The sequence below is a fragment of the Pinus tabuliformis genome, chromosome X, assembly GCF_031772625.1.
Source record: "Pinus tabuliformis cultivar Carrire ecotype Pingquan chromosome X, CPIR1, whole genome shotgun sequence".
In the NCBI taxonomy this organism is placed as follows: domain Eukaryota; kingdom Viridiplantae; phylum Streptophyta; class Pinopsida; order Pinales; family Pinaceae; genus Pinus; species Pinus tabuliformis.
Window position 1 is genome coordinate 617686891 of NC_142308.1, and position 24438 is coordinate 617711328.

The following is a 24438-nucleotide window of genomic DNA, read 5'->3' on the forward strand; positions in this document are numbered from 1 at the left end:
AGGAAGCAAATATTTGTTGCATTCAGTATTGCTAAAGCAGAATATATTGTAGCCAATTTAGCGAGTTGTGAAGTAGTGTGGCTTTGGAAGTTACTCGTGGGATTATTTGATCATGTGCTAGAGATGATTGTGATATATTGTGATAATCAAAGTTGTGTGAAGCCAACAAAGAATTTGGTTTAACATGATAGGTCGAAGCACATTGAGATCAAGTACCACTTCATTCGTGACATGTTGCAGAAGGGAGCAATGAAGCTCTAATATGTCTTTACTAATGAGCAGATTGATGTTATTCTTACAAAGCCTTTGTCCAAAGCGAAGTTTGTATACTTCAGGGACAAGCTTGGATTTATTGAGAACGCCTATCTCATTGAGAGGAGTGTTGCTGAGATAGCATCATGGATTGACATTCTACCTGTGTCATATATGACCAAAATTATGGAGAATGCTCGATTAGAGGACAATCGTTCTGCATGTGTCATGTATATTGACCAAAATTAGGAAGAATGGTCCTTGAGGCCCATAATTACCTAGAGAGAGTGTGGCCTTTGGAGATTCACCATGTGTCAAATATTGACCAGAATTATGGTGAACTGAGACTAGTCTATATACCATATGCCAAATAGACTAGAATTATGGTGACTAGTTGATGCTAATGATGTACCATGTGTAAGGAGTATCGACTAGAATTATGGTGACTAGTTGATGCCAATGATGTACCATGTGTAAGGAGTATCGACTAGAATTATGGTGAGGATACACCATGTGTTAAGAGGTACCGACCATAATTATGGTAGCTTGTTGATGTTGTTGACCTACCATGTGTCAAAGTTATTTGGCTAGAATTATTGTAGCTGAATGGTGCTGATACTATTGATGATTTGTTATAACCATTTCTTAGAGAAATTTGTCAACATGAAGAACTTATATCTAGTCATTATGAATACCTCCCTAGCTAAGAGGGAGTGTTGAATTTTTGTAGCTATGGTCGTTCTTCATAATTTATATTTTACACCTTGTAATATATATTATAATTGTAAGACATGTTCTTCATGTCATTTTCATTTATTAACCCTTGAAAGTATTATTATAAGACATGTTTTTCATGTCAGATTTAAAAGAGAAAATTTTAAATTTGAATTTTTGGCTCCAAACTAGTCAAGTCGGCCACACTGAAGAGACACATCCATTTGTGAAGGAAAAACACTATATAAAGAGCATTCCACCTCCTCCTTAAGGCACCATTCAACCTCACACAAGAAAGATATCTTCTGGACATCTAAACGAATGACAAGAAGGATGAAGATCATCTCCTAACTCGCACATGTGGATTTCTCTCTTCTAGATCACATGTGTGTTTTTGGGTAGTTTTTGGGTAGCGGTTTTTGGGTAGGCTGAAATTTTGGAGAAGTTGAGTTCCTGGGCATATTCTTGCAGGGCAAAAAGTTTTGACTTGACTTGATTGGAGGGCTACTTGACTAGGTTTGACCATAACTTGTTGATTAGTTTGATCTCATAGTTGATTAGCAACATTAGATGTATCTCTTGTTGAAATGAAGAATTTCTCTAAGGAAATGGCTGTTGGATTTTCCCCCAAGTGGGTGTTCCCAAGGTAAATCTTGTGTTCTCTTTGTGCATTGTGATCTCTATTGTCCTTATGCTTTATCGTTGAATTTCTAAAGTGTAATTGCTTAATGATAAATTGGAATTGTTAAAAAAAGATCTACATCATTAGAAGTAATTATCAGTGTTTCAGAAATTTTGTGCTTGTATCTATTGCACTTGAAAAATCAACATGGGCTATGAAGGTCATGTGTGCAACTTTAGAGGGCAGTGCTAATGAAGGATTAGGGGCTATAAGTAGCAAAGGTGGCTTGTTCCACAACAATTTATATTTGGATGTGTTATATTCTACAAAATTATGAAGTGGAGGGATTGACTATGAAGAGCTCCATAACCGAATTGATTTAGGGGTGGCCTAATATAAGGAATGCAATTATGATCAGCTTGACTATGTTTGACCATAACTTGTGAATTTTTGAAGTCTAATTGCTTAATGATAAAATGGAATTGTTAAAAGAATATCTACATCATTAGAAGTAATTATTAGTATTTCAGAAATTTTGTGCTTGTATCTATTGCACTTGAAAAATCAACATGAGCTATGAAGGTCATGTATGCAACTTTAGAGGGAAGTTCTAATGAAGGATTAGGGGCTATAAGTAGCCAAGGTGGCTTGTTCTACAACAATCCACATTTGGATGTGTTATATACTACAAAATTATGAAGTGGAGGGATTGACTATGAAGAGCTCCATAACCGAATTGATTTAGGGGTGGCCTTATTTAGGGAATGCAATTATGATTTTATTCACTAAGGATTTTTAGGGCACATAATTCCATTTCCAGTAGACAAAAAAACAAAAAGTTAAATGAATTTACCATCTCCAATGTAGCTATGGAAGTCCTCATGGCTCCAAGTTCAACTCTTTTAATCAAAACTTCCAATAAAAATATCCACGGTGTGCATAGAACATGTAGCCATACATAACAATTTTACATTCAAACATTCATAACTTAGACAAATAGCATACTTTCATTCTAATTCTTGGAGCTAGACTCTAGTGTGCTCGCAAGCTCTTCCATCAATCATCTCCCACTACAAATGGAGAGAGAAAACCTTGATATAGGTTTAAGCTCCATCTCATATTTACAATGAAATATTATTTGTTTTCCTAGTTACAATAAAATAGTCATCCTCCACAAGGATGACAATATCATAATGGTCTCTTTCTAACTAACTATATGAGAAAAATTCAACAATACTAAAATAATGAATTAATTATGCACAACTTCTTAAAATAGTGGAGACACTAACAACTTCCTTGTTTTGGTGAATTGACATTAGCCTCCAAGTGTGCACAAACCATGATCCAAGGGAATCACTATACCAAGATCAATAAAATAAGAAATAAAATTGTCGATAATTAGATGCCTCATGCAATGACCAAGAATAAGGAGTCAGGACAAATTGGCCCTTCCATCCAATAACTTATCCATGCAATGGTGTTTTTAGTACATGACTCCATGTATGAAATGATTGATAAGCCAACCATCGTATGAATAGGAAATGGGGTGATCTTCCTATCCCCTTCCCATGTATGTGTAGCTCCCTTGATTTAAGATGTATTGGCCCCTTTCATGTGTGATGATGACCATCATAAGATGCGTTGGCCCTTTGATTTCAATAACTATTAGAACTAGCTAAAAAGTAAGTAATGAGATGGTAGTGTATCCCACATGTGTCAGCGACCCATGTTTTATTAGCAAATCTAAAGGGAGGTTGAGGAGAGAAGTGTGACGATGGCTCCACAATCCTTCTTGTTACAAGTATGGCAATCCTTGATTGAAGATGTGAGACTATGGTTTCACGTGTTATGTGGATCCATGCCAAGTCAACTCTAATGATTAGTTCATGTTTTGAAATGGATTAGCATAAAATATAGTATGGATGGTGTATGAATTCCACAAATGCCATGATCTAGGCTCTATAAACTGATTGCATATGGCTAAATTGAACAATGGTAAATGATATGCCCCACAACATCATCAAACAATGCTTTGCAATATTATATCGTTGGCTTAATGACACGACACCACCCGATGGTTTCATAATACGAATATGCTTCATTCACCATGTCAGAAAGAGGGCAACCCATTATTATGTCACCTCCATATCAATGCAAGTGGCCAACTTGTGAATAAAGTGAGTGCGGTGGCTCAAATTGAAGATTGGCATGAAAGCTTAAGGAGTTGGTTACATGTTTGTGAACAAACTATGAAAATAACCCAACAAATGAGCTTTCTATTTTATTTGCCTTACATGTGTGCCATCCATAGTTTAAAAAAACTAGAATTGAGCTTGGAATTGCCCATCTATCTAGTTGAGTTTTAAACTGAAATCATATTGGACTGAATTTGAAAAAAATACATAAAATAATTATTTTTTAATGATATATTTATTTTTAAGATTTCAAACCATGGTTCCAAGCTACTAGAGACAAAATCATCTACAATATTTGTACCATTTAAGGGTGGATATATCAAAATAGCATCGAGTGCAATATATAACAACAAAATACATAATCAATGAGACTCTAAATGGCCTCTAGAGTACAAAAATTGCTACAAGCTATTGAACCATTGGCTTATTACAAATCACTAATTAATATGATCACTAATAAAACTCGTCAACACTAATAGACATGGAATCATGAATAAGAGCTACATAAACATTATTTGCCTCAGTGTTCGAGGACTCCTTGAAATCCCCAAAGACATTAGCCTCAGTAGTAGTAGTAGTAGTAGCAGCAATGCTAGGCCTATTAGAAGCATGAGTTGGTTGAGCTGCACGACTAGTGCTTGCATGTGCCATGCTTGGTGACTGGCTTCCTTTAGCTCTTGGTTTGACTACTAGATTTGCATTGGGATCAACTCCCAATCTCTGTGGCATGAATACGAAAATCAATCAAACTTTCCTGGTTGAGTCTCCTCCACCCATTTCGATGTCGGATCAATATCATCTAGCACAATGGGATTTGTATTAGGTCTTTTGTTCAACGATTGCTTGTTCCTTAGTCAAAGGTTGTACTGCATAAAGTCAATATCATTTAAGCAATTTTGTTCTAAACAATTTCTCTTTTTTGTTTCAATATGCTAAAACAAACCAATTTCACTCAAATCAAGAAGCAGTGCTAACTTTTCAATTGAGGACATTGGCTACCAAATGACTCCCACTAGTGTGCCAGAAAGACAAAAACTAAAGTTTGTTGATTGTTCAACAATTTGCACTATGAGTTTTGTTAAAAGAACAAGTATTTATAGTTTGAATTTTGAACAATTGAACTATAAAAAAATTGTAATTTTTTACCTGGTTGATCCACATGTCTTGCAATCTTTGCTAGTTTTCTGTCAAAGGTGCTTATGGCCCTAGTGAAACCACTGATATTTCAAATGTATTTCTAGCTGCTCAGACTCAAGGACCATGTGCTCCAAGTAGTGGTACAACTCTTTGACCTCCCCAATATGATCTTCTCCTAATCGAGCTTTATAGCGATACCTTGGGTTTAGGAAATACACAACTGCTTGTATAGGATGATGGAATTGATTGTTCCATCTGTTATCAATGATCTCCCAAATAGGCCCATACTTAGTTACTCTATTCTTGTAGGCTACCTGTATGTGTTCCTTTTCTTGATGTGTAGCCTCATGGATGTAGCCCATGTCCAATTTTCCCCATTTACCAATCCCAACACCTTAACAAGGGGTCACCATTTTTCACAGCCTCTGATGCTTTTTTCCAAAAAGAGTTGTCAAGAACCTTCTTTTTGGGGTCTTTTCCATCTTGTTCTTGAGCCCATTTGGATACATTCTAATTATCATTGGAAAACATTTTCTACAAGTTCTATTGCTGGAAGTGAGGGATTGCAACGTGAGGATGTGAGTTGTAGATCTTGTGATGGCAGGCATAACCTATGTCACAGGGTTTGCAGAATTTGAAACTTGAGGTTCGAAATTCGGCGAGCCTAAAAGAAAATCTAAAATCCGTTCAGGTTCAACGAACCCATTTTTTTTTAAATTTTGTTTAGGTTTGGCGAACCTGATAGTTGAACCTCAACGAATTCGAACCTGAAGGTGAACCTAAAGATGAACCTGAAGCCGAATTTTATAATTTTTTTGGGGTTCAATGTTAAAGTTTGGGCGGTTTTTGTTAGTTGTTTTAAGGTTTATGAGAAGAACCGTAGGCAACACATGCTTTTCTCTTATTCTGCTTTCTGCCAATTAGTTTCCCGCGTTGTCCACTAGTTTGGATTTATTTACCATGGCTATCGATAGATTTTCACAAGCCAACTTCAGTCTGAGTGTACTCCCTCTATTGTGCTCAATGTTGTTGCTGCGCGTTGTATTCTATATGATTTCCTGAATTCAATTTCTAGGCGTTGCTTGTCCCCGTCGCTCGGAGCGTGAAGTGAATCGTGGTCATGATTTGTGGCTCGTGATTTCTCCATGATTTTGCAATATAGTTCTATTGAAATTTGTATGTTTAAATTTTGATTATGTTTTAATTATTTCACTTTTTCTGAGATTATAAGTATTTGACATTATACATATTCTTTTCTTTTAAATTTTGGAGATTGAAAATTATGCCATTCCTTTTTGTATTTGTAAACTACTATGGTGTATTTCTACATTTTGATTTAACTAATGTAATTGATAATTAGATGCTATCATGATTAAGTTATTCATGTATGTTTTCAAATAAGAATTCTTACTCGTATAGCTTTATTGATTGATTTTGATATATATATATATATTTTTTTTCATATATCAATATATATATGTTGAAAAATATGTATAGTCGAATTTAATGTCGAACCTCATCGGAAAATTCGAATTCGAATCGAACTTAATCATTGTCAAACTCGAATTTGAATCCGAACCTTGTGACATAGGGCATAACATGCTCCTTGTCCTTAGTGTTTTTCCTTATTAGGTTCAATACCCATGAGTGGTTGTAGATGTATTTTGTGATACATTTAGCACGTTCTACAATGTTCTTTATCGAATCCACTTTTCCTATGTCCTCAAGCATGAGGTTTATGCAAAGTGTGGCACATGGGGTCCAAAATATGGTCCTATATTTTGACTCTAGCATTTTTTTAGTGAGAACGTAATTTGGGGCATTATTTGTGACGATCTGCTCAACATTCTGCTCCCCTACTGTCTTAACCATCTCATATCCGAAAGCTCAAATAATAGGTTTTCATCTTTCACCCTATCAGATGCATCAATTGATTTAAAAAACATGGTTTGTTGCGGGTATGAGACAAGAAAATTTATGATGCTACGATTCTTTCCATCATTCCATTAATCTGACATGATGGAAAACTTGTTTTGGTCCATGATTCTATAAACTCCTTAATTATTCATCAATGGACATAACCTCTTTTTGCAAAAGAGATCCCCTCAAGTCATGAATACTAGGGCCTTTGAAGTCCTTTCCTTCAGCTATAACAGAGTCACACATGCCTTGGTTATAAGGTTACTTGGCCTCTTATACCAGCCAAGTGTTGTTTCAACCTATAAATACAACTGTGAACCCGCACCCACCTCACTCTCCCTCCCCCCCAAACCACAACTGGGTGCTTGGAATATTTGCAAATCATACTGCCATCAATAACATCACAATGAGTCCACGCAACATATTTGACTTTGACACCATGGTGGATGACAGAATTTCGAGGGAAAGAAATCTGCAAATTGAAAAAATGCAACTAATTACAATGCAAACCCTATGATAAATGTAAAAACGAGGCAGATTTAGCCAACAAAGAGGGAATGGTTTTTACTTTAAAGAGGAAAAAAAGGTTTAAAACCAGGGACAATAATCAAATCTGTATTTTCACAAGAGAAAGTGTACCTGGGAAGTGAAACCAGCTGCCAAAGCCTCCTCCCAAATATGATAACTCTACTGGACAGCTCCAAACCAGCTCGGAAATGCCAAAAACCTCCAAAATTGTTGCTGTTAGATTGCGGCTGCAAAACTCATGGCTGTTGCAAAACTATTCATGCTCAAATATGCTCACAAAAACTCAAAATGAGAGGTGTGAGGAAAATAGGAGGGGTAGGGTTGGTTTTGTAGCCAAGGAGGGTTGTTTTGGGAGGGAAACAAACCTTGGTTTTCTCCCAAACCACCTGAAAATCCAGCAAAAACTGCCACCGCGGGTCCCTCACATGTGTGAGAGCTGGCTAGCTGGTTTTACCTGTTCTGGTTTTGAAAACACTGGTGCCATCTCCAAGCACCTGGTGAAATAAAATATGGATTGAACTTTACAAGGATGAATGGGTAAGACCACTCCGCATGAAGTAAGCCTTTTTGTATTTGCATCGACATATGTGCCAAGATCCTTTGGGTGGTGTAATTTATAACTTTGCTTTGATATGCATGCCCTTACCATGGTTAAGTTGTAAAATGGGGTGGCCCTTTTAAAGCAAACTTGCTCAGTCATATAGTTTTGTATCGTGATCTTCTAGTAAACGCCACCATAAGCCAAAGTCATTATAAGCTAGGTTCATGTCATGCTGCCATTTGATCCTAATTTAGGTGTTCCATAAAGGAGATGCTAGGTTAATCGTGAACACCATTGATGTACCACAGCACCAAAGAGTATGCCACAACCATCCATAAGAGTATCAGGTGTAACCATGAAGAGCAAAACAGGAACCAAGGCACAAAATCCACTGAATCAATTATGTAGCATCCCTTGCACCACCAAGAAGAAGTAAGTGGGCCCACAACCATCATACACAATCTCCAAGCAAAAATCAAGGTTTGTACCATTAACATACTTGTGAATTACCCCCCGAAAAACTTGTCATGCGATGAGAATCACAATTTACCACTCATGCCAATATGAAGGGTAAGAACCACCACAATGAGTGACCTGCTTTGGTTACCAATCATCATCATATTTTTCCTTATGGTTTATTAGCAACCAACCATCATCATGAGTTTTCTATGGTTTTCCCTCAACCAATCAAGTGCACAGTAGGTGGTCAAAAAGATCTATCGTTGTCTTCCACCCTGCCATGTCTTATACTCATTAATCTCAATGTTCAAAATGTGAGCAATCTGTGAAGCATCTAGCTATCAATGCAAATAGAGCATGCATAAATCATGACTCATGAGCCATAATGAAGTTTATCATAATTTTGTATTTCTTTTTGCATTAGAAAATTTACCTTGTAAACTTTACAGTGTACATGTATTATGTGTGTGTGTGTGTAAAAATTAAATGTTTTTAGATATGAAATTGTATGACATTGTCAACTCAATTCCCATTTTGAGCAACATGACACTGTCAACGTCAAGCACTAGTGGGTGAATGATGGTTAGGGCTGAGCTGGGAGTGAGCACTAAGGATACTAAAATTTAACAAATACAAAGTGTCAGTGGAAATTGATTTACTTTACATATTTTGAGAAGCAAAAATTGCATGACTTCTTATTATGCTTGGCATCTTTTTCCCAAGTGAGGGGTCCCATCCAATGTTTTACAACTCGGACTCGGACTCGGACTCGGCCGAGGATCGACTCGGACTCGGACTCGGACTCGGTAATGACTCGGCCGGCTTGATTTCAATGACTCGGTCGTTGTAAAAAATACATTAAATATTTATTTTTTTTATAAAAAAACATAATTTTAAATATTTTAAACATAATTTTAAAGATTTTCATTCAAGTTTCCAAACATACAACATTATAATATACATGGAAGACAACATATGATCAAAGTAGGCTCATGAACCAATCCATTATATCAAAATGGTACGGTGTACCCAATGGCAATAGTAAATACATAGTCAACTGTAGTCTGTCATACATGATCAAAGACTCAAGAGTCAAAACAAAATACAAATAACCAAGGAGGCTAGTAGCTACTGCCAGAGGAGCCAAGATCATCTCGACCAATCTCTGGATCATCATCATCAGAGTCAGACAAGGGGCCCCATGGCTCCTCCTCATCATCATCGTCTCCAACTGCAACTGTAGAAGTGGTGCCAGTACCACTAGGCTGTGCAGCAGATGCAAGCTGAGATAGAGTACAAATGCGGCTGCGCTTCTGTCGTGGCTGAGTAGAGGAAGCACCTACAACTGGAGTCCTACTAGCTAGCTGTGAGACTGAGGCTGGTGGATTGGGATTTGCATTCAACTGAACATGCTGCAGTGGATCTCCAACATCAAGTGATTCAAGATCCTCATCAGGATCAAACTCTGGTAGACGACTCTCCACTACCCAATCTGATGTTGGGTCAATGTCTTCCAACACAATGGGATCTGAATCAGGTCTTTTGTTCAGCAATTGGTTCCGTCTGAGCCGAAGGTTGTATTGGACAAAAACTAGATCATTCAACCGTTTTTGCTCCAAACGGTTTCTCTTCTTTGTGTGAATCCTCTCAAAGACAGACCAATTGCGCTCACACCCAGATGCACTGCAAGTTTGACTCAAAATACGAATTGCAAACCTTTGCAATTCAGGGCACTGGCCACCAAAGGCCTCCCACCATTGTGCTGCAAAAAACATAGGAGTGTAATGAATTATGAGTTAGATGAAGGCTGAAGCTCAACAAAATTACAAATTATATCTAACTTTCAAATTATAAATGATTTAACAAACTTTAATAAAAAAAGTAAAACCATTAAGAAATTGAAAATTGAAATTTTTGTTTACCTGGCTCATTTGCTTCTCTTGCAATCTTTGCTAGGTTCTTCCCAAAGGTACCTGTTGCATTGCTGAAGGATGTGACCTGTCGATGTATCTCCAGCTGATCAGACTCCGATGGGACCATGCGCTCAATGCAATCAACCAGTCCATCTCTGACCTCCCCCCTCAAAGCTCCTGACTCCTTAGCTTTATAATGATACCGTGGGTTCAAAAAATACCCAGCTGCATGTATAGGGCGATGGAGTTGATTGTTCCATCTTTCATCAATGATTGCCCAAATGGGCCCATACTTTGCCACTCTATCCTTGTATGCTGTCTTTATTTGCTCCTTTGCTTGATCCATAGCCTCATAAATGAAGCCCATAGCCAACCTTTCCCCATCCACCAACCGCAACACCTTAACTAGTGGCTCAGCAAGCTTCACAATCTCTGCTGCCTTTCTCCAAAAAGTTTCATCATGGACTTTCCTTTTCAATTCTCTGCCTTCTGGTTTGTTAGACCAACTGCTTTGATTCCATTCATCACTGGAAAACATCTTTTGCAAGTTTCTATGTTGGGAAAGCATAGATTGCAATGTCAAAAAATGTGTAGCAAATCTAGTGATGGCAGGCCTAATGATATCCTTGCCTCCAGTGTGTTTCCTCATGAGACTCAAAACCAGTGTATGATTGTAGATAAATTTTGTTATGCTTTTGGCATTATCTACAGTGTTTCTGACCCAATCTAATTTTCCAATATCCTCAAGCATGAGGTCTATGCAATGTGCAGCGCATGGGGTCCAAAAGATGGTCTTGTGTTTTTCCTCTAACAGTCTACCAGCAAGAACATAGTTAGAGGCATTGTCTGTGATGATTTGAACAACATTAGCCACCCCCACACCCTCAATAACCTCATCCAATAGCTGAAACAACAAGTGGCCATCTTTTACCTTATCAGATGCATCAACTGATTTTAAAAACATGGTTCCCTGTGGGCAGAAGGCAAGAAAGTTTATGATGGTACGGTTTCTTTGATCAGTCCATCCATCTGACATGATGGTACACCCTGTTCTTGCCCATGATTCCTTGAAATCTTGCAAATACTCATTAATTGATTGAATTTCTTTCTGCAAACGAAACCCCCTTAGCTCTTGCATAATAGGGCCTTTGAAGCCTTTTCCAGCAGCATGTATGGCCTCAAACATAGGCTCATAATATGGTGAACGAGCAGCATTAAAGGGGATATCAGCATCATACCACCATCTAGCTATGTAGTCACAAGCAGTCTCCCTCAATTCTTTCTTCCAATGGTCATCTAAAGTGGGCTGAGCAAGACCTTTACTAATACTAACTTCAGGACCATGTGCATCTGATGGAGAGGAGCCTGAGTGAGTGAAAAAACTTTTGATAGTCCCATCACCCTTCATTCTACCCTTTCCCTTATCTTGAACAGAAGCAAAAGAGGGAGGAACATAACGGAAAGGGTTTGATGCATCAGTTTGAGGGATAGAGGAAGAACCCTCAAACTCATAGTGGGGGTTGGCAGCCATCATTCTTTGTATCTCCCTCTTCCTCCCAATTTCAGCCTGTATCTCTTTTTGCCTAGTATTTTCTTCTTTAAATTTTTCAAAGCTTTCCAACAAATTCTTTCTAATCTCCCCAATTTGATCAGATTTACATGCAGTAATATTGCCTTTAATCCCTGCCAAGTGTTGTTTCAGCCTATTAATCCCCCCAGGACCTTCCTTAATTTTCCTATGGCAAAACTTGCAACACATCTGATTATCAACCATTTCAACATATGCCCAAGCAGGATCTTTTGCTCTAGGTGCCATTTTTTGACTAGGAAAACAATCTGAAAATGAAAAAAAAAAAAAATGATTCAATGTTCATTTATTTGACAAAAAACACTCTCTAAGCTTTCTTGATATGCAACTAAAATTTACTAAGCAAAAACAGATTTGTAAGGGTGGAAAAAAATACCTCCAGGCACAAACTGCCTCCTCAAGCTTGCTCCAAAAATAAGCTCTTCAATGCTGCTCCAAATGGCTGCCCAAGAAGCTCCTCACTCCAGCTACAATGCTCCTCCAAGACTCCTCACTGCTGCTCCAAAACAAGCTCAAGAACTGCTCACTAACTCTCAAAGAAGACTCTCACTCAAATGCATAAGACTGCTGTGAGTGAAATGAGAGCATTTGGCTGTCTTAAATAGAGTTTGGGAGGGGGAAATGGACCCCAAAAGCATTTAACAAATTACAATAACCATTTAGAATCCACAAACCCTAATTAACTTTACCAAATATCAGCAAAAAATTGATTTTTTTTTTATAAAAAACGCTGCCCAGCCGTCCTTTCCATGACTCGGCCGAGTCAATACGGACCCGGCCGGGTTGACCGAGTCAGCTATGACTCGGTCAGCCGAGCCGGGTCATGGGCCGGGTCACTTAAATGGTGATTGAAACGGTTAGAAACGGCCGTTTCCGTTTCAGTTCGGCCGTTTCGTAAAACATTGGTCCCATCTGGTCTACTTAGGAAACATATATCAAATTGATCCATCTCCAACATTGATGTCCGGTAATATAGCATGGGTGTAAGTCCTGTCACTTTGCTTTCATGTGCCTTTATTTGCATTAATGAAGTTCCTATTCCTATCGCTAAACATGTTCGTGTGGTTCAACAACTTTTGTTGTTGAACTTGTTTCCTTGTAAAAGGTTCTTGTTAATCTTTTCCCCTCTATCTGTACTTATTCTAGAGGTAGATGATTTACTCACTATACGAGGTTCCCCTCTTACAGACTAGTTATTCCCATTGCTTGTTTAACCACAAAACCAAGTCCATCATTTCCTGTCCTTGTACTTGGTTCCATGGGATTTCTAATTCTTTGCCCATCTTTGCCTAGACCTTTGCTGCCATGAAATCCCATCTAAGCTTGGAACCAATTTCTTTGGTAGTTTTTTCAAAACACCCTATGCATTCATCTTTAATGTTTAGTACGTCATTTTGAGAAGTCCCATATCATGCAAGAGATACATCATCATTATTAGTAACATCAAGCAAACTTTCAAGCTTTTGAACCGTGTCAAAGGTGTCACAAGAAACACCTTTCGCAAAAATCTCCTTGCAATCGTTAAGTTTTATGATCTTCTGTTTGTTTAAAAACATTTTTATAGAATTTAAAGGAAATCTATCTATGAACCAGTTCTATGTATAAGTTCTTGGTATTAAAGATTTCATTAGCGCCTAATGTGGTGCTCCTAGGTGGTCTTGCCCAAAAGAAAATATGTAGGCAGAAATATAGTGACCAGTGCCTACTGGAATGTGAATTTGTTTTGTGTAAGAACATTGTTTGGGTTAATTTTTTTTATGTTTAGCTTTTGTTCTGATAGTTTTTTGTTTTTATCCAGTGATGGTGAAACTTTCATATCAGCGGATGACCTAAGAATAAACTTATGGAACCTGGAAATATGTGATCAGAGTTTCAACATTGTTGATGTCAAACCTGCCAACATGGAAGACCTGACTGGTAATTGTTGCTTTCCTGGTTGCAATTTAACATTTTATATGTATATGATAATTATTTGGAACTGTTGCTTAAAATGTAGCTTTATTGTCTGAAAATGGTTTATGTCTGTTCCACTTTATATGTACGAACTTATTAATAAAATTCCCAATAATACGTCTTGAATTCATGTGTGTGTTTTTACCCCATATTCCATATAATAATTATATGACCAGGATATCCTGTAGTGTGCTGCACTTGTTACCATAAAGATCTTGCTTGTAAGAGATTTTCTGCTTATTTCTTTCATTGCCACAGGTGTAGCTTTGTTTTTTGTTCCTTATAGCTAGTTTCAATCATTTAGTAGAGCTTTTCTGGTGCTGCACCGTACACTAATCCAGTGAGCTACAGATTGTTAATAAAAGCTTCATTCACATTTCTTGCAATGAAACTCTTGAGTTTTCTAGAGATGAGGAATTTTGTGTGTGCATTTTGTTTCTGACAGTAATGTCAAATGGGTTAAAACTTAAATGTTGAAGGCAGCCCTTTGTTTGAAACCATCGAGGTATTTGTGCAAATTCTATATGCCCTTCTCCTGTTGGGTACATGCAATATTGTGCGTTGCTGCACCATCTCGATCTGTAGGTCATGCTGTTAAATGTTCTTTTACACCATGGCCATTGATGGTCCCTGAAACAGTTCCTTGGTTTGTGTTTTCTCTACCCAGTGCATACTGTGATTGATGCAAGAATAAAAATCTAAGTCTATTCTGGAAGGAAGAAGTTAAATGTGTATTTTTTAACTTTGTATAGTAAAGATGTCTGAAAATGTTCTATAGAACTCAATTTGTTTGAAAGGTACTATTTTTTAAGATGCTTCCTATTATGAATGTGCAGCAATATGTCCATGCTTGATCTGGAAATATCATAATGCTGTATAGTGTGATTACAACATTCAAGGAAGATCCCTTCCACTAAGAAGGGGCAGGTGAGTGTATATATTCTAGCAAAGTCATCTACGATCTTCATCAGGCCCCAACTGCTTTAGATGGCATGTTTACAGAGGCAAGATTCCACCTGAGGGATGAAATGTGTCTATGGGGGATTTGAACCTTGATGGGGGGTGTCAAACATACTCACCTTACCATGTACCCAAGCTTCTGTTGGCAACAAAAGTACTAGTTCAAGGAAAGTACATAATATATTATCAGAATGATATGATTTGATTTAGAGAAATTGGAAAATATTACGAGTTGCATTATAGGAGATATGGGAGAAATTCGTGGTTGGCTTACCTCTTTGTCATCAATTTAGAATTTGGACCATTAATATAGTATATACAGGCTAACCAAAATGGGGAAAGTTTGGAGTTTTGCAAACCATTTAATTCTGGATTTTGAAAACAGCCAAAATCCATTTTGTAGTCTATGCTATTTGACACGACCGCCGGTATTTTTTGAGAAAGGGTATTGAAATGATATCAAGACACATAGATGTCTAAAATGTCAGATAGACTTAATATTTTATATGATAAAGGAAAACACAAGTGTGATAAAGGAAAACTTATAGTAAGAAGCATCAGCACTAGTATAATTTCTTCTGACATTCTTAAGGACTGTACTGAGCAGCTCTGATATATTGCAACATACTATGTATGCCACAAACTTATCAGGCATGCTCAAGTTAAAGAGCACTAGTTGCTGAAAATGTTATCTGCAAGATATTGTGCTGTTAGTCTAGAAATCATGACAATTATTATGTACAATGTAAACATCAGGAGGTCAGGCTTGTTTATGTGGCTGGCAACTAAACCCATGCTCCAAGTCCAGAAGCTCCCATCTAAAACTATAGCAGGACTCCACCCTCTCCAAGGATTAGTAAATGTGAAATACCTGATTTAATTATACAAATAGTTTAAGATAGACGTAGCAGTCTGTTTGATGTAGGAATACTTGAGGTGGCCTGTAGGGTTCCTATTTGATAGTGGCTTCCATAAGTTGTGTCAGGGTTTACATGAATGCAACTTTCATAGCACCTCAAGTATTCCTATATAATCCTACTTGATAATGTCTCCCCTGAGCCTTGTCAGGGTCAATGTGGATGAAATTATCATAAGCACATGCTTGGGTACATCCACCAGTTTTTGCATAATATTTGTATGCTTTGTTTGTATGAATCCAAACCATGCGGTGCTTCATCAAACTTTAGGCTTAAAAGTTTTGACAAACGGAAATTAGTCTTAAACTTTAATAAGTTTATAGAAAATGTTAGGCTGTCTTATGCATTCATGGCAAATGAACAAGTAGATTTCACCCTATAGGGTATATTCAAGTCTTGTTGTCTCCCAAAGGGAGGTATGGGGAAGGACGTGAGAGAGCTACTAAGCACTGAAGCTGTTTTTTCATTTTAGTATCTATCTTGATTTCTTGTATTTCTTGACAAATTTGGCCAGAATGAGTTTGGAGTATATTTGCTCTCCCATTTTAAGATCAAGTTGACAATTCATCTTGCCCTATGTCAAGTTTATTGCTCGTCAACTGCCAAACACAATGTTGGCTGGTAACCTTGAGGGACTTGACTGGATTGGAACTTTGTGACCATTGACAGCACTTTGGGTAAACATACCTTGGACAATGGTTCAACCGATTGAACTTACCCAATGGAAAATATTACGAGTTGCATTATAGGAGATATGGGAGAAGTTCGTGGTTAGCTTACCTCTTTGTCATCAATTTAGAAATTGGACCATTAATATAGCATTTACAGACTAACCAAAATGGAGAAAGTTTGGAGTTTTGCAAACCATTTAATTCTGGATTTTGAAAACAGCCAAAATCCATTTTGTAGTCTGTACTATTTGACACGACCGCTGGTATATTTTGAGAAAGGGTATTGAAATGATATCAAGACACTTAGATGTCTAAAATGTCAGATAGACTTAATATTTTATATGATAAAGGAAAACACAAGTGTGATAAAGGAACACTTATAGTAAGAAGCATCAACAACAGTCTAATTTCTTCTGACATTCTTAAGGACTGTAACAGCTCTGATATATTGCAACATTTTACGTATGCCACAAACTTATCAGGCATGCTCAAGTTAAGGAGCACTAGTTGCTGAAAACGTTATCTACAAGATATTGTGCTGTTAGTCTAGAAATCATGTCAATTATTATGTACAATGTAAACATCAGGAGGTCAGGCTTATTTATGTGGCTGGCAACTAAACCCATGCCCCAAGTCCAGAATCTCCCATCTTAAACTCTAGCAGGACTGCACCCTCTCCAAGGATTAGTTAATGTGAAATACCTGATTTAATTATACAAATAGTTTAAGATAGGCAGTCTGTTTGATGTAGGAATACTTGAGGTGGCCTTGCTCATGCAGGGTTCCTATTTGATAATGGCTTCCATAAGTTGTGTCAGGGTTTACATGAATGCAACTATCATAGCACCTCAAGTATTCCTATATAATCCTACTTGATAATGTCTCCCCTGAGCCTTGTCAGGGTCAATGTGGATGAAATTATCATAAGCACATGCTTGGGTATACATCCACCAATTTTTGCATAATATTTATTTGAATCCAAACCATGTGGTGCTTCATCAAACTTTAGGCTTGAAAGTTTTGACAAATGGAAATTAGTCTTAAACTTTAATAAGTTTATAGAAAATGTTAGGCTGTCTTTTGCATTCATGGCAAATGAACAAGTTTATTTCACCCTATAGGGTATATTGAAGTCTTGTTGTCCCCCAAAGGGAGGTATGGGGAAGGACGTGAGAGAGCTACTAAGCACTGAAGCTGTTTTTTCATTTTAGTATCTATCTTGATTACTTGTATTTCTTGACAAATTTGGCCAGAATGAGTTTGGAGTATATTTGCTCTCCCATTTTAAGATCAAGTTGACTATTCATTTGCCCTATGTCAAGTTTATTGCTCGTCAACTGCCAAACACAATGTTGGCTGGTAACCTTGAGGGACTTGATTGGATTGGAACTTTGTGACCATTGACAGCATTTTGGGTAAACATACCTTGGACAATGGTTCAACCGATTGAACTTACCCATGGAAGTATTCCAATTAGTTTTCCTGCTTATAATTCACAAATGTATGTTGCATTTGTCAAATTATATATTGCTTGAAATAACTGGTTTTTGATGTCCAATGTTGCTCGAAATAACTGTTTTTTCTTGTCCAAATAGTGCTTGGAACAATTCCTCGCCAATGCTAAATTTATGCACAAGGTGTCATATTAAGAGTTATGTGAGGGCTCATCTTACAAGGAAACATTTAGTGGGTTTTCAAATAATTTTAAACCACGTTTTGGGTGAATATCATAGATGATGAATAACTGTTACTACCTCCATAATGGGATGCTGCAGAATACATTTCTAAAAGTATATCCTGATTTGATGTAGCTACTAGCTATATACTTGCCTTCTCTTTCTCTCCGCCTTTTTTTCTTTTATTTTTTATTGCTTAACAATTATAATAGTTTAGATATATTGTTATCTAGAAGATGCAACTAGTTCTCCTAATTTACACGTAGCTTATAAGCAGAGTGCTTCCTTTCTATTGCTGGGGTGTGCCAAACGATTTTTGTCATTACCTTGTGAAGTTGTTTCTTATATCTGTGATAGAGTGGTCATTCATCTCTCTCTCTCTCCCTCACGGTAAGATACTCCAAAGGATGCCAGCTAGAATACATCGAGTTTAAGAGCCATACAACTCATTCATTTTGATTTATCTGTACATTTAGTCTCTAATTTGCTTCAAGCAAAATGTTTGCAATACAGGAATGTAATATCCCCTCTAATAGAATGGTTGCTCTTGTGGATGTTTTATATAAAAACTACTCTCTACACACACTAAATGTAACTGTACAAACTTGTAGATGTAATCTTTAGGTTCAGAGATGCTAGCTTAAAACTTTATCCTTAAATGTCTTGAATAAATTCCGTGCAATACCTACACATGTAATCATCATTATAGTGTTCCTTGAATAAATTCCGTGCAATACCTACACATGTAATCATCATTATAGTGTTCCTATATTAGATAAATTATGGAATATTAAAATTTCCAACCTGTAGAACTTGCCCTCTAATTTGGCTTATGCACTGCAAGTATTGACCACAAGGGACATGTTCCAGTAGAACTAAGTCTGTCTTTTGATATTATTACTGTCATCATTGTGGTGCCCTGGGGGGTATCTTATCATTAATGTATCTTGGTTGTATCTTGATTGTGGTCTCAATTGAAAACATGGTATATAAAGTGTGCCTTATGGAATTGCTATGTACCACACATCAGTTCTCTTCAAGGGTGAGCATGCTTGACATAGAGTTTGATATTGGGTTATCTTGATCACACATGCAAAGTGCTACATATCTACCTTCCTGACCAAGAAGCAAAATTTACAGTGGAAAACTTTTATATCTATGAAATGACATTTTCCATCTGTATGTTGTTATAAATAAGCTATCATAATAGGTTTGCGTAGGTTTTTGGAGTGCTTGATTTCTGTTTGAAAGAATGGTTGGAATTAGTTTTATTCTGGTGTTCCTTCTCAGCTATTAGGTGGCAACTATGGACAAAGAGGCCTGCCATACGGATTGTATTTATGTATATTAATTTGTTTATTTCTTTATTGAAGCTCGTTACATCTAAAATTCTTTTAGCATTATGAAATAGGATATGTGAAACGTTCATTTTGCTCTGCTAATTTTATGTGTTTAATGTTGAAGTTCAATTTAAATTTGGAATGCATTTTAAAACATTTTGATGTCACTATGTATCTGCAGAAGTTATAACATCAGCAGAATTCCATCCGACTCATTGCAACTCGTTAGCATATAGTAGCTCAAAGGGCACAATACGACTGATTGATATGCGGCAATCAGCTTTGTGTGACAATCATGCAAAATTGTAAGAGATTTTAACATTTTACTTTAGGCAATGTGTTTCTGGGCTGTGTGAATAAAGCTTCCTGAGGTTTATTATGTCATAGAGGCTTGGGATCTTTAGCTGTGACCTTAGACCTTTCATTTAATTCACTTACTGAATAACTTTCATTTTTGTTTTTTTAATAGATTTGAGGAGCAGGAAGCACCTGGTTCAAGATCATTTTTCACAGAGATAATTGCTTCCATATCTGATATAAAGTTTGGAAAAGATGGCAGACATATTCTAAGCCGTGACTATATGACACTCAAGGTCTGTGTTTGCACTTCTCTATTTGATGTGTGTACTATTTGTTCCTTGACTATTATATATTATCAGGTGCACTGTATATCCCATGTTGTTTATAAACAGCTACTAATATTAGTACAATATATTTCCATTTAGGATTAAAGTAGTTTAGGGGCAGTAGCATCACTGCTACTAATGTTTGACAGCCTGAATAATTTCTTTTTTTTTTGCTTCTTTCCTTTTTTTCTCGTTTAATTTGCTCTCCATTTATGAGAAACTTGAGGAATGGGCACTACTGGATATATTATATTTAGAGATACAATTCAAAACTATTCCCTGACTACATAGCTTTTCAGAACTTGTGGCCTCTTTCATGTCATATCACTTATGCAATATATCATAAACCAAAGTTTGGGTTCTCTTAATATGCAATATATCATAAACCAAAGTTTGGGTTCTCTTAAAAAGTTCAAGTATAGTTTACTATGTCTAGGAGAGTTGCCTTGTCATCATAGGCCTGCCTGCTTGAGTCAAGCTTGTCCACATATAATCAGGGGTACCTTATGTGCATCTCTAATTGCATTAGCTAGATTCCATCCTCTTCATGTGCAAATAGTTGGTTTAAGACATGAATTTTCAGTATTATTTTTTGTTCTCTCTGGTGTACTTAGTCTAGCGGGACATAGGTGAATCCTGTGTCGATGCCCTTATGGTTTCCTATTGTATTGGGGGTGGCATTTATATTGTATTCTTCATGGTTAAATTGTGCAAAAGGTGGCCGAAGAGAATATTTATATCAGTAACATGTTTCAAGTGGCTTGATGGGATGACAAGATGGTGCGTAGTGAAATCAGAGTTAGTTTATCAGGCATGATTGTGTAGCATAATTTCAAGAAGTTCTTTATGAATGATGCCCATACAGGAAAGGACATATTTGGGTGCATGTATAGCTATTTCTATCTTCTTTCTCAAGGGTTAGCAAAGATTGTGGCTAGCATGATGCCAGTCAAGTTTAATAAGAGAAGCTTAAGGGGTCAAGTGTCAGGTCATGTGTCATCTGGACTTAAACCAAGTAATTTTCATTCTCTCGTCTGCTTGACTACCGATCACCATTGGTCAGGTCAAACCAGTGGAATCTAAGAAATAAAAAGAGGAAGGTGAACATCTTTGGCATGTCCATTGCTGATAGCCAAAGAGGAACTGCTAAGAAACCAACGTTGATGGCATGCTTAACTGTCATTGATGAACTGTCATCAATGGGGTGCCAAAAAACAATTAGCATATCTTGTGTGAGAATTAGCATATCTTATGCGTGGGTGAACTTACTTCTTGTAACACAATTTATTCAAATGGCATCCATCAAGCTTTAAAGGTAAGAAAATTTGAATACATGTAGATACATCGATTGTGGTGAAAAAAATATATCAATCATTATCCAAACTTTCTCTCATTCTATCTGGAATGATTGGAACTATTAAAACATAAGAATCAATGATTGCATAATGTTTGGTTCATACTTGTGTGCCTTTCCAACAAAGCTTCATGGGCTGTAGTATACGACAATTAAATGATGATATTCCTTTCAATTTTAGTAATATCTACAGAGAATGCACATTATCATAAATAAAAGAAGAGGATAAATTGGTTTGAGGTGGAAATTACTGACACCTTGAAAAAGTCAACTTCTCTGGAGGGATTGACGGGGCTTTGTTTAGTTCATACACAGCCTCTTCCCGTTGCATAAATTGATTGAAGAAATGGAAGCATGCTTGAATGCAGTCACTGCCATGTCAACTGGCCATCTTGCTTCCAGTATGCAACACGATTCTTGCACAAGCTCATGGCCTTAATGATGACAATATGCATGTTGCTCAGTGCAGCACTGATCCTGGCTCTTGCTCATACTACACATTTCATGGGATGGGAATGTGCACTTGTTGATTACAAACCAAACGTTTGATATCAAAGGCCAAAGCTTTCTACTGAATCCATAACATTGGTTGTTTTACATGTGGTTGCAGTTATTTACATAATTATTTTTACAAATTTTAATGATGTGATGAGTGTGGAACATGCTACCACCATCGTGATAATGTGGAAAAATGGGGGTTGATCCCAACAAACAAGAGCTACTTGTAAAGATACAGTATTTAAGGGGAACTCATTGGATGTCGAAGCCTACAATACTCCGGGCTACTGGCACATGCAGCTACATCATTTTGGGCCCTGTGTTGATGAGATTGGAGCTAACTAGAAGCAGTTTTAGGTCATATTCCAAGACCAAGAATGAGGTTTCAGCCTGGATAGTATCTGCAAGAAAGTCAATATCCCATACAGTCATTGCTGAGGCTACAGCCGTGGGGTAATTATAGTATCTAATACTATGAAAAGGTAAGCGAGGAAGAGTTTTTAACTAAAAGGGATTGAAATGTTATCTTAAAAAGGGTGCCTTGTTTAAGTTCCTCACCCAAGTCAAAAGTAGCTTAGTAATATAAGCTATGTTCATAAAGCAGATAGCCTAGGTTTGAAACTTGTGAAGAAGAGACAGAGGCTATAGATTGATAATGATGGTGGGTACCAAAGGTCATTAAAGTTGTGGTCTTTGAAAGCGGAGCTCATGGATTCTAACCCTGTAATTATATTATTTTTATTATTTTTTCTATGTGGTTCACGGACCCCGGAGATCAGTGACCGCTACATCCATGGAATATTTGTAATAGGCAAATCTACCCGAAGGTATCGCTTCCTGCCGGCTCAACCATGGAGCCTGATCCCGAGGGTGTCAAGCGAATTGAACCAATGATCTCTCAATAGCAAAGGTGCTTTAATGACGGGTACTCGACCAATTGAGCTAACCCTCGGGGCTTCTAACCCTGTAATTATTGTTTATCAGCGTGGCAGTTTTGAAAAGAAACCTAAATCAATACCAAAACTACAGGTTTGTAAATGATACATATTCAAGTTCCAATGTATGGGTAATAAGATAAAAGATCAACTGTTATTTTATAATATCCCCTCATATAAAGTTGTTATATTGAAATGAAATTCCTTTTTATTGATTTAAAGTGGGTTGAGTAATTACTGTGAAAAGTGATTATGAAGAGAGCAAAGGTGAATAAAAAGATGAAGAGGGTTAACTCTTCATCTCCTCAATCTCCCTACAACTATGTTCAGTTTCATCCTTAGTGGATAAGGACTTATTTATGGAGTGGAGATTGAGGACATAAGTTGTTTATTTCTGGAAATCTGTACTTTATGGACTTGTATTAACATAGCTTCTCCATTTTGAGCAGGATGCTGGGTTGTTCTTAATATAATGAAATCCAACATATTTCCATTTGTAAGTTACTTTCATGTCATGTCTCTCAATCTCTTTTGCTGGTTCCTCTCAAATTAATGACGAAAATGATGGAAAATTACCTCTGATGTGCATGTTTCCCTCACTCTCATACTGTATTCTGTCCTGAAAGTCTTATTTACACACATCCCTTGAGGGTAAATTGGACATAAAACAATTTTGCTAGTGAGTTGTGATTGTCAAAGGAGTCCCACATTACTACAACCATCCTAGTTCTGTTGCTATTTTTGGCTGCTTGCAGGGCAGGAGTCGAAAGCATGTCTGTTGAATCTTGAAAAGACCAAAAATTCTGTCAACAATCATGAAACTTGCACTAGCATTATATTACCATCATTAATCGAAGACATTGAAGACAACAACAAGGACTTGCTATAAACTGCCATAAAATGTGCAGTTGAAGACAGAAGCTTAAGGTCAATTCCTTAGGTCCTCATTCATCCAGTTGCTTTCTATTTATGAAGATGGAATAAGAGGATCAAGCAAAGGCTACGGTAATTTTATATCTGGATTAGTTTTAAATTTTTCCACTGGATTCTTGTTAGCACAGAAATTTACCCCGTTGGAACGTGAAAGGCTTGGTAGATCTGTAATAGCAAAACTCAGTGCAACATGTAGAAGAATTTTCTCTCCGTTTGGGCTGGTTATTGCCAGAAGAATTTTCTCTCGCTAGCATATGCAATGTTTTCCTTGTAGATCTGCAAAACAAACACACAAAACACACATGCAATATTTTTCATGTTCCGCCAAAGAGGTAATAAGATAATTTATGGATAAAGTGGTGGAATTGTCTCCACCGTTAGCTTCAAATGGAAAAGGAAAACAAGAAGACAATTAGAGAATGTTCTTGCACAATAAAGTAGAAGCTAGAAAAGAGGAAGGGGAGCAATTGAGAGAGAATGAGAATAATCTGTTGTTGCCAAAGAAGATCCAACCTTGAGCCAATAGCAATGAGCTGAAGAAGCAATCATGTGCTTGGGTAATGTGGCGGATTGATGGAGCGAAATGGGGATGGAGTGGCAACTAATGCGCATGAACAAGTAGAGATGCACATTAATCAACTAAAGAGATATGTGAGTGAAGTGGAAAGGACTAGTGTGGGATGGAGTGAACTTAGGGCAAAGTGTG

General features: G+C 37.1%; 1 protein-coding gene across 2 annotated transcripts in view; it reads left to right on the forward strand.

The window, feature by feature from the left end:
* Window positions 1-24438, forward strand: part of LOC149141539 (serine/threonine protein phosphatase 2A 55 kDa regulatory subunit B beta isoform-like) — an 88372-nt gene that overhangs the window by 41166 nt on the left and 22768 nt on the right. For both annotated transcript variants that reach the window (XM_089448831.1, XM_089448832.1), the window contains exons 7-9: window positions 13668-13786; window positions 19568-19691; window positions 19856-19979. In XM_089448831.1, the coding sequence (XP_089304957.1) occupies window positions 13668-13786; window positions 19568-19691; window positions 19856-19979 (367 nt within the window). The remainder of the gene's footprint in view (window positions 1-13667; window positions 13787-19567; window positions 19692-19855; window positions 19980-24438) is intronic.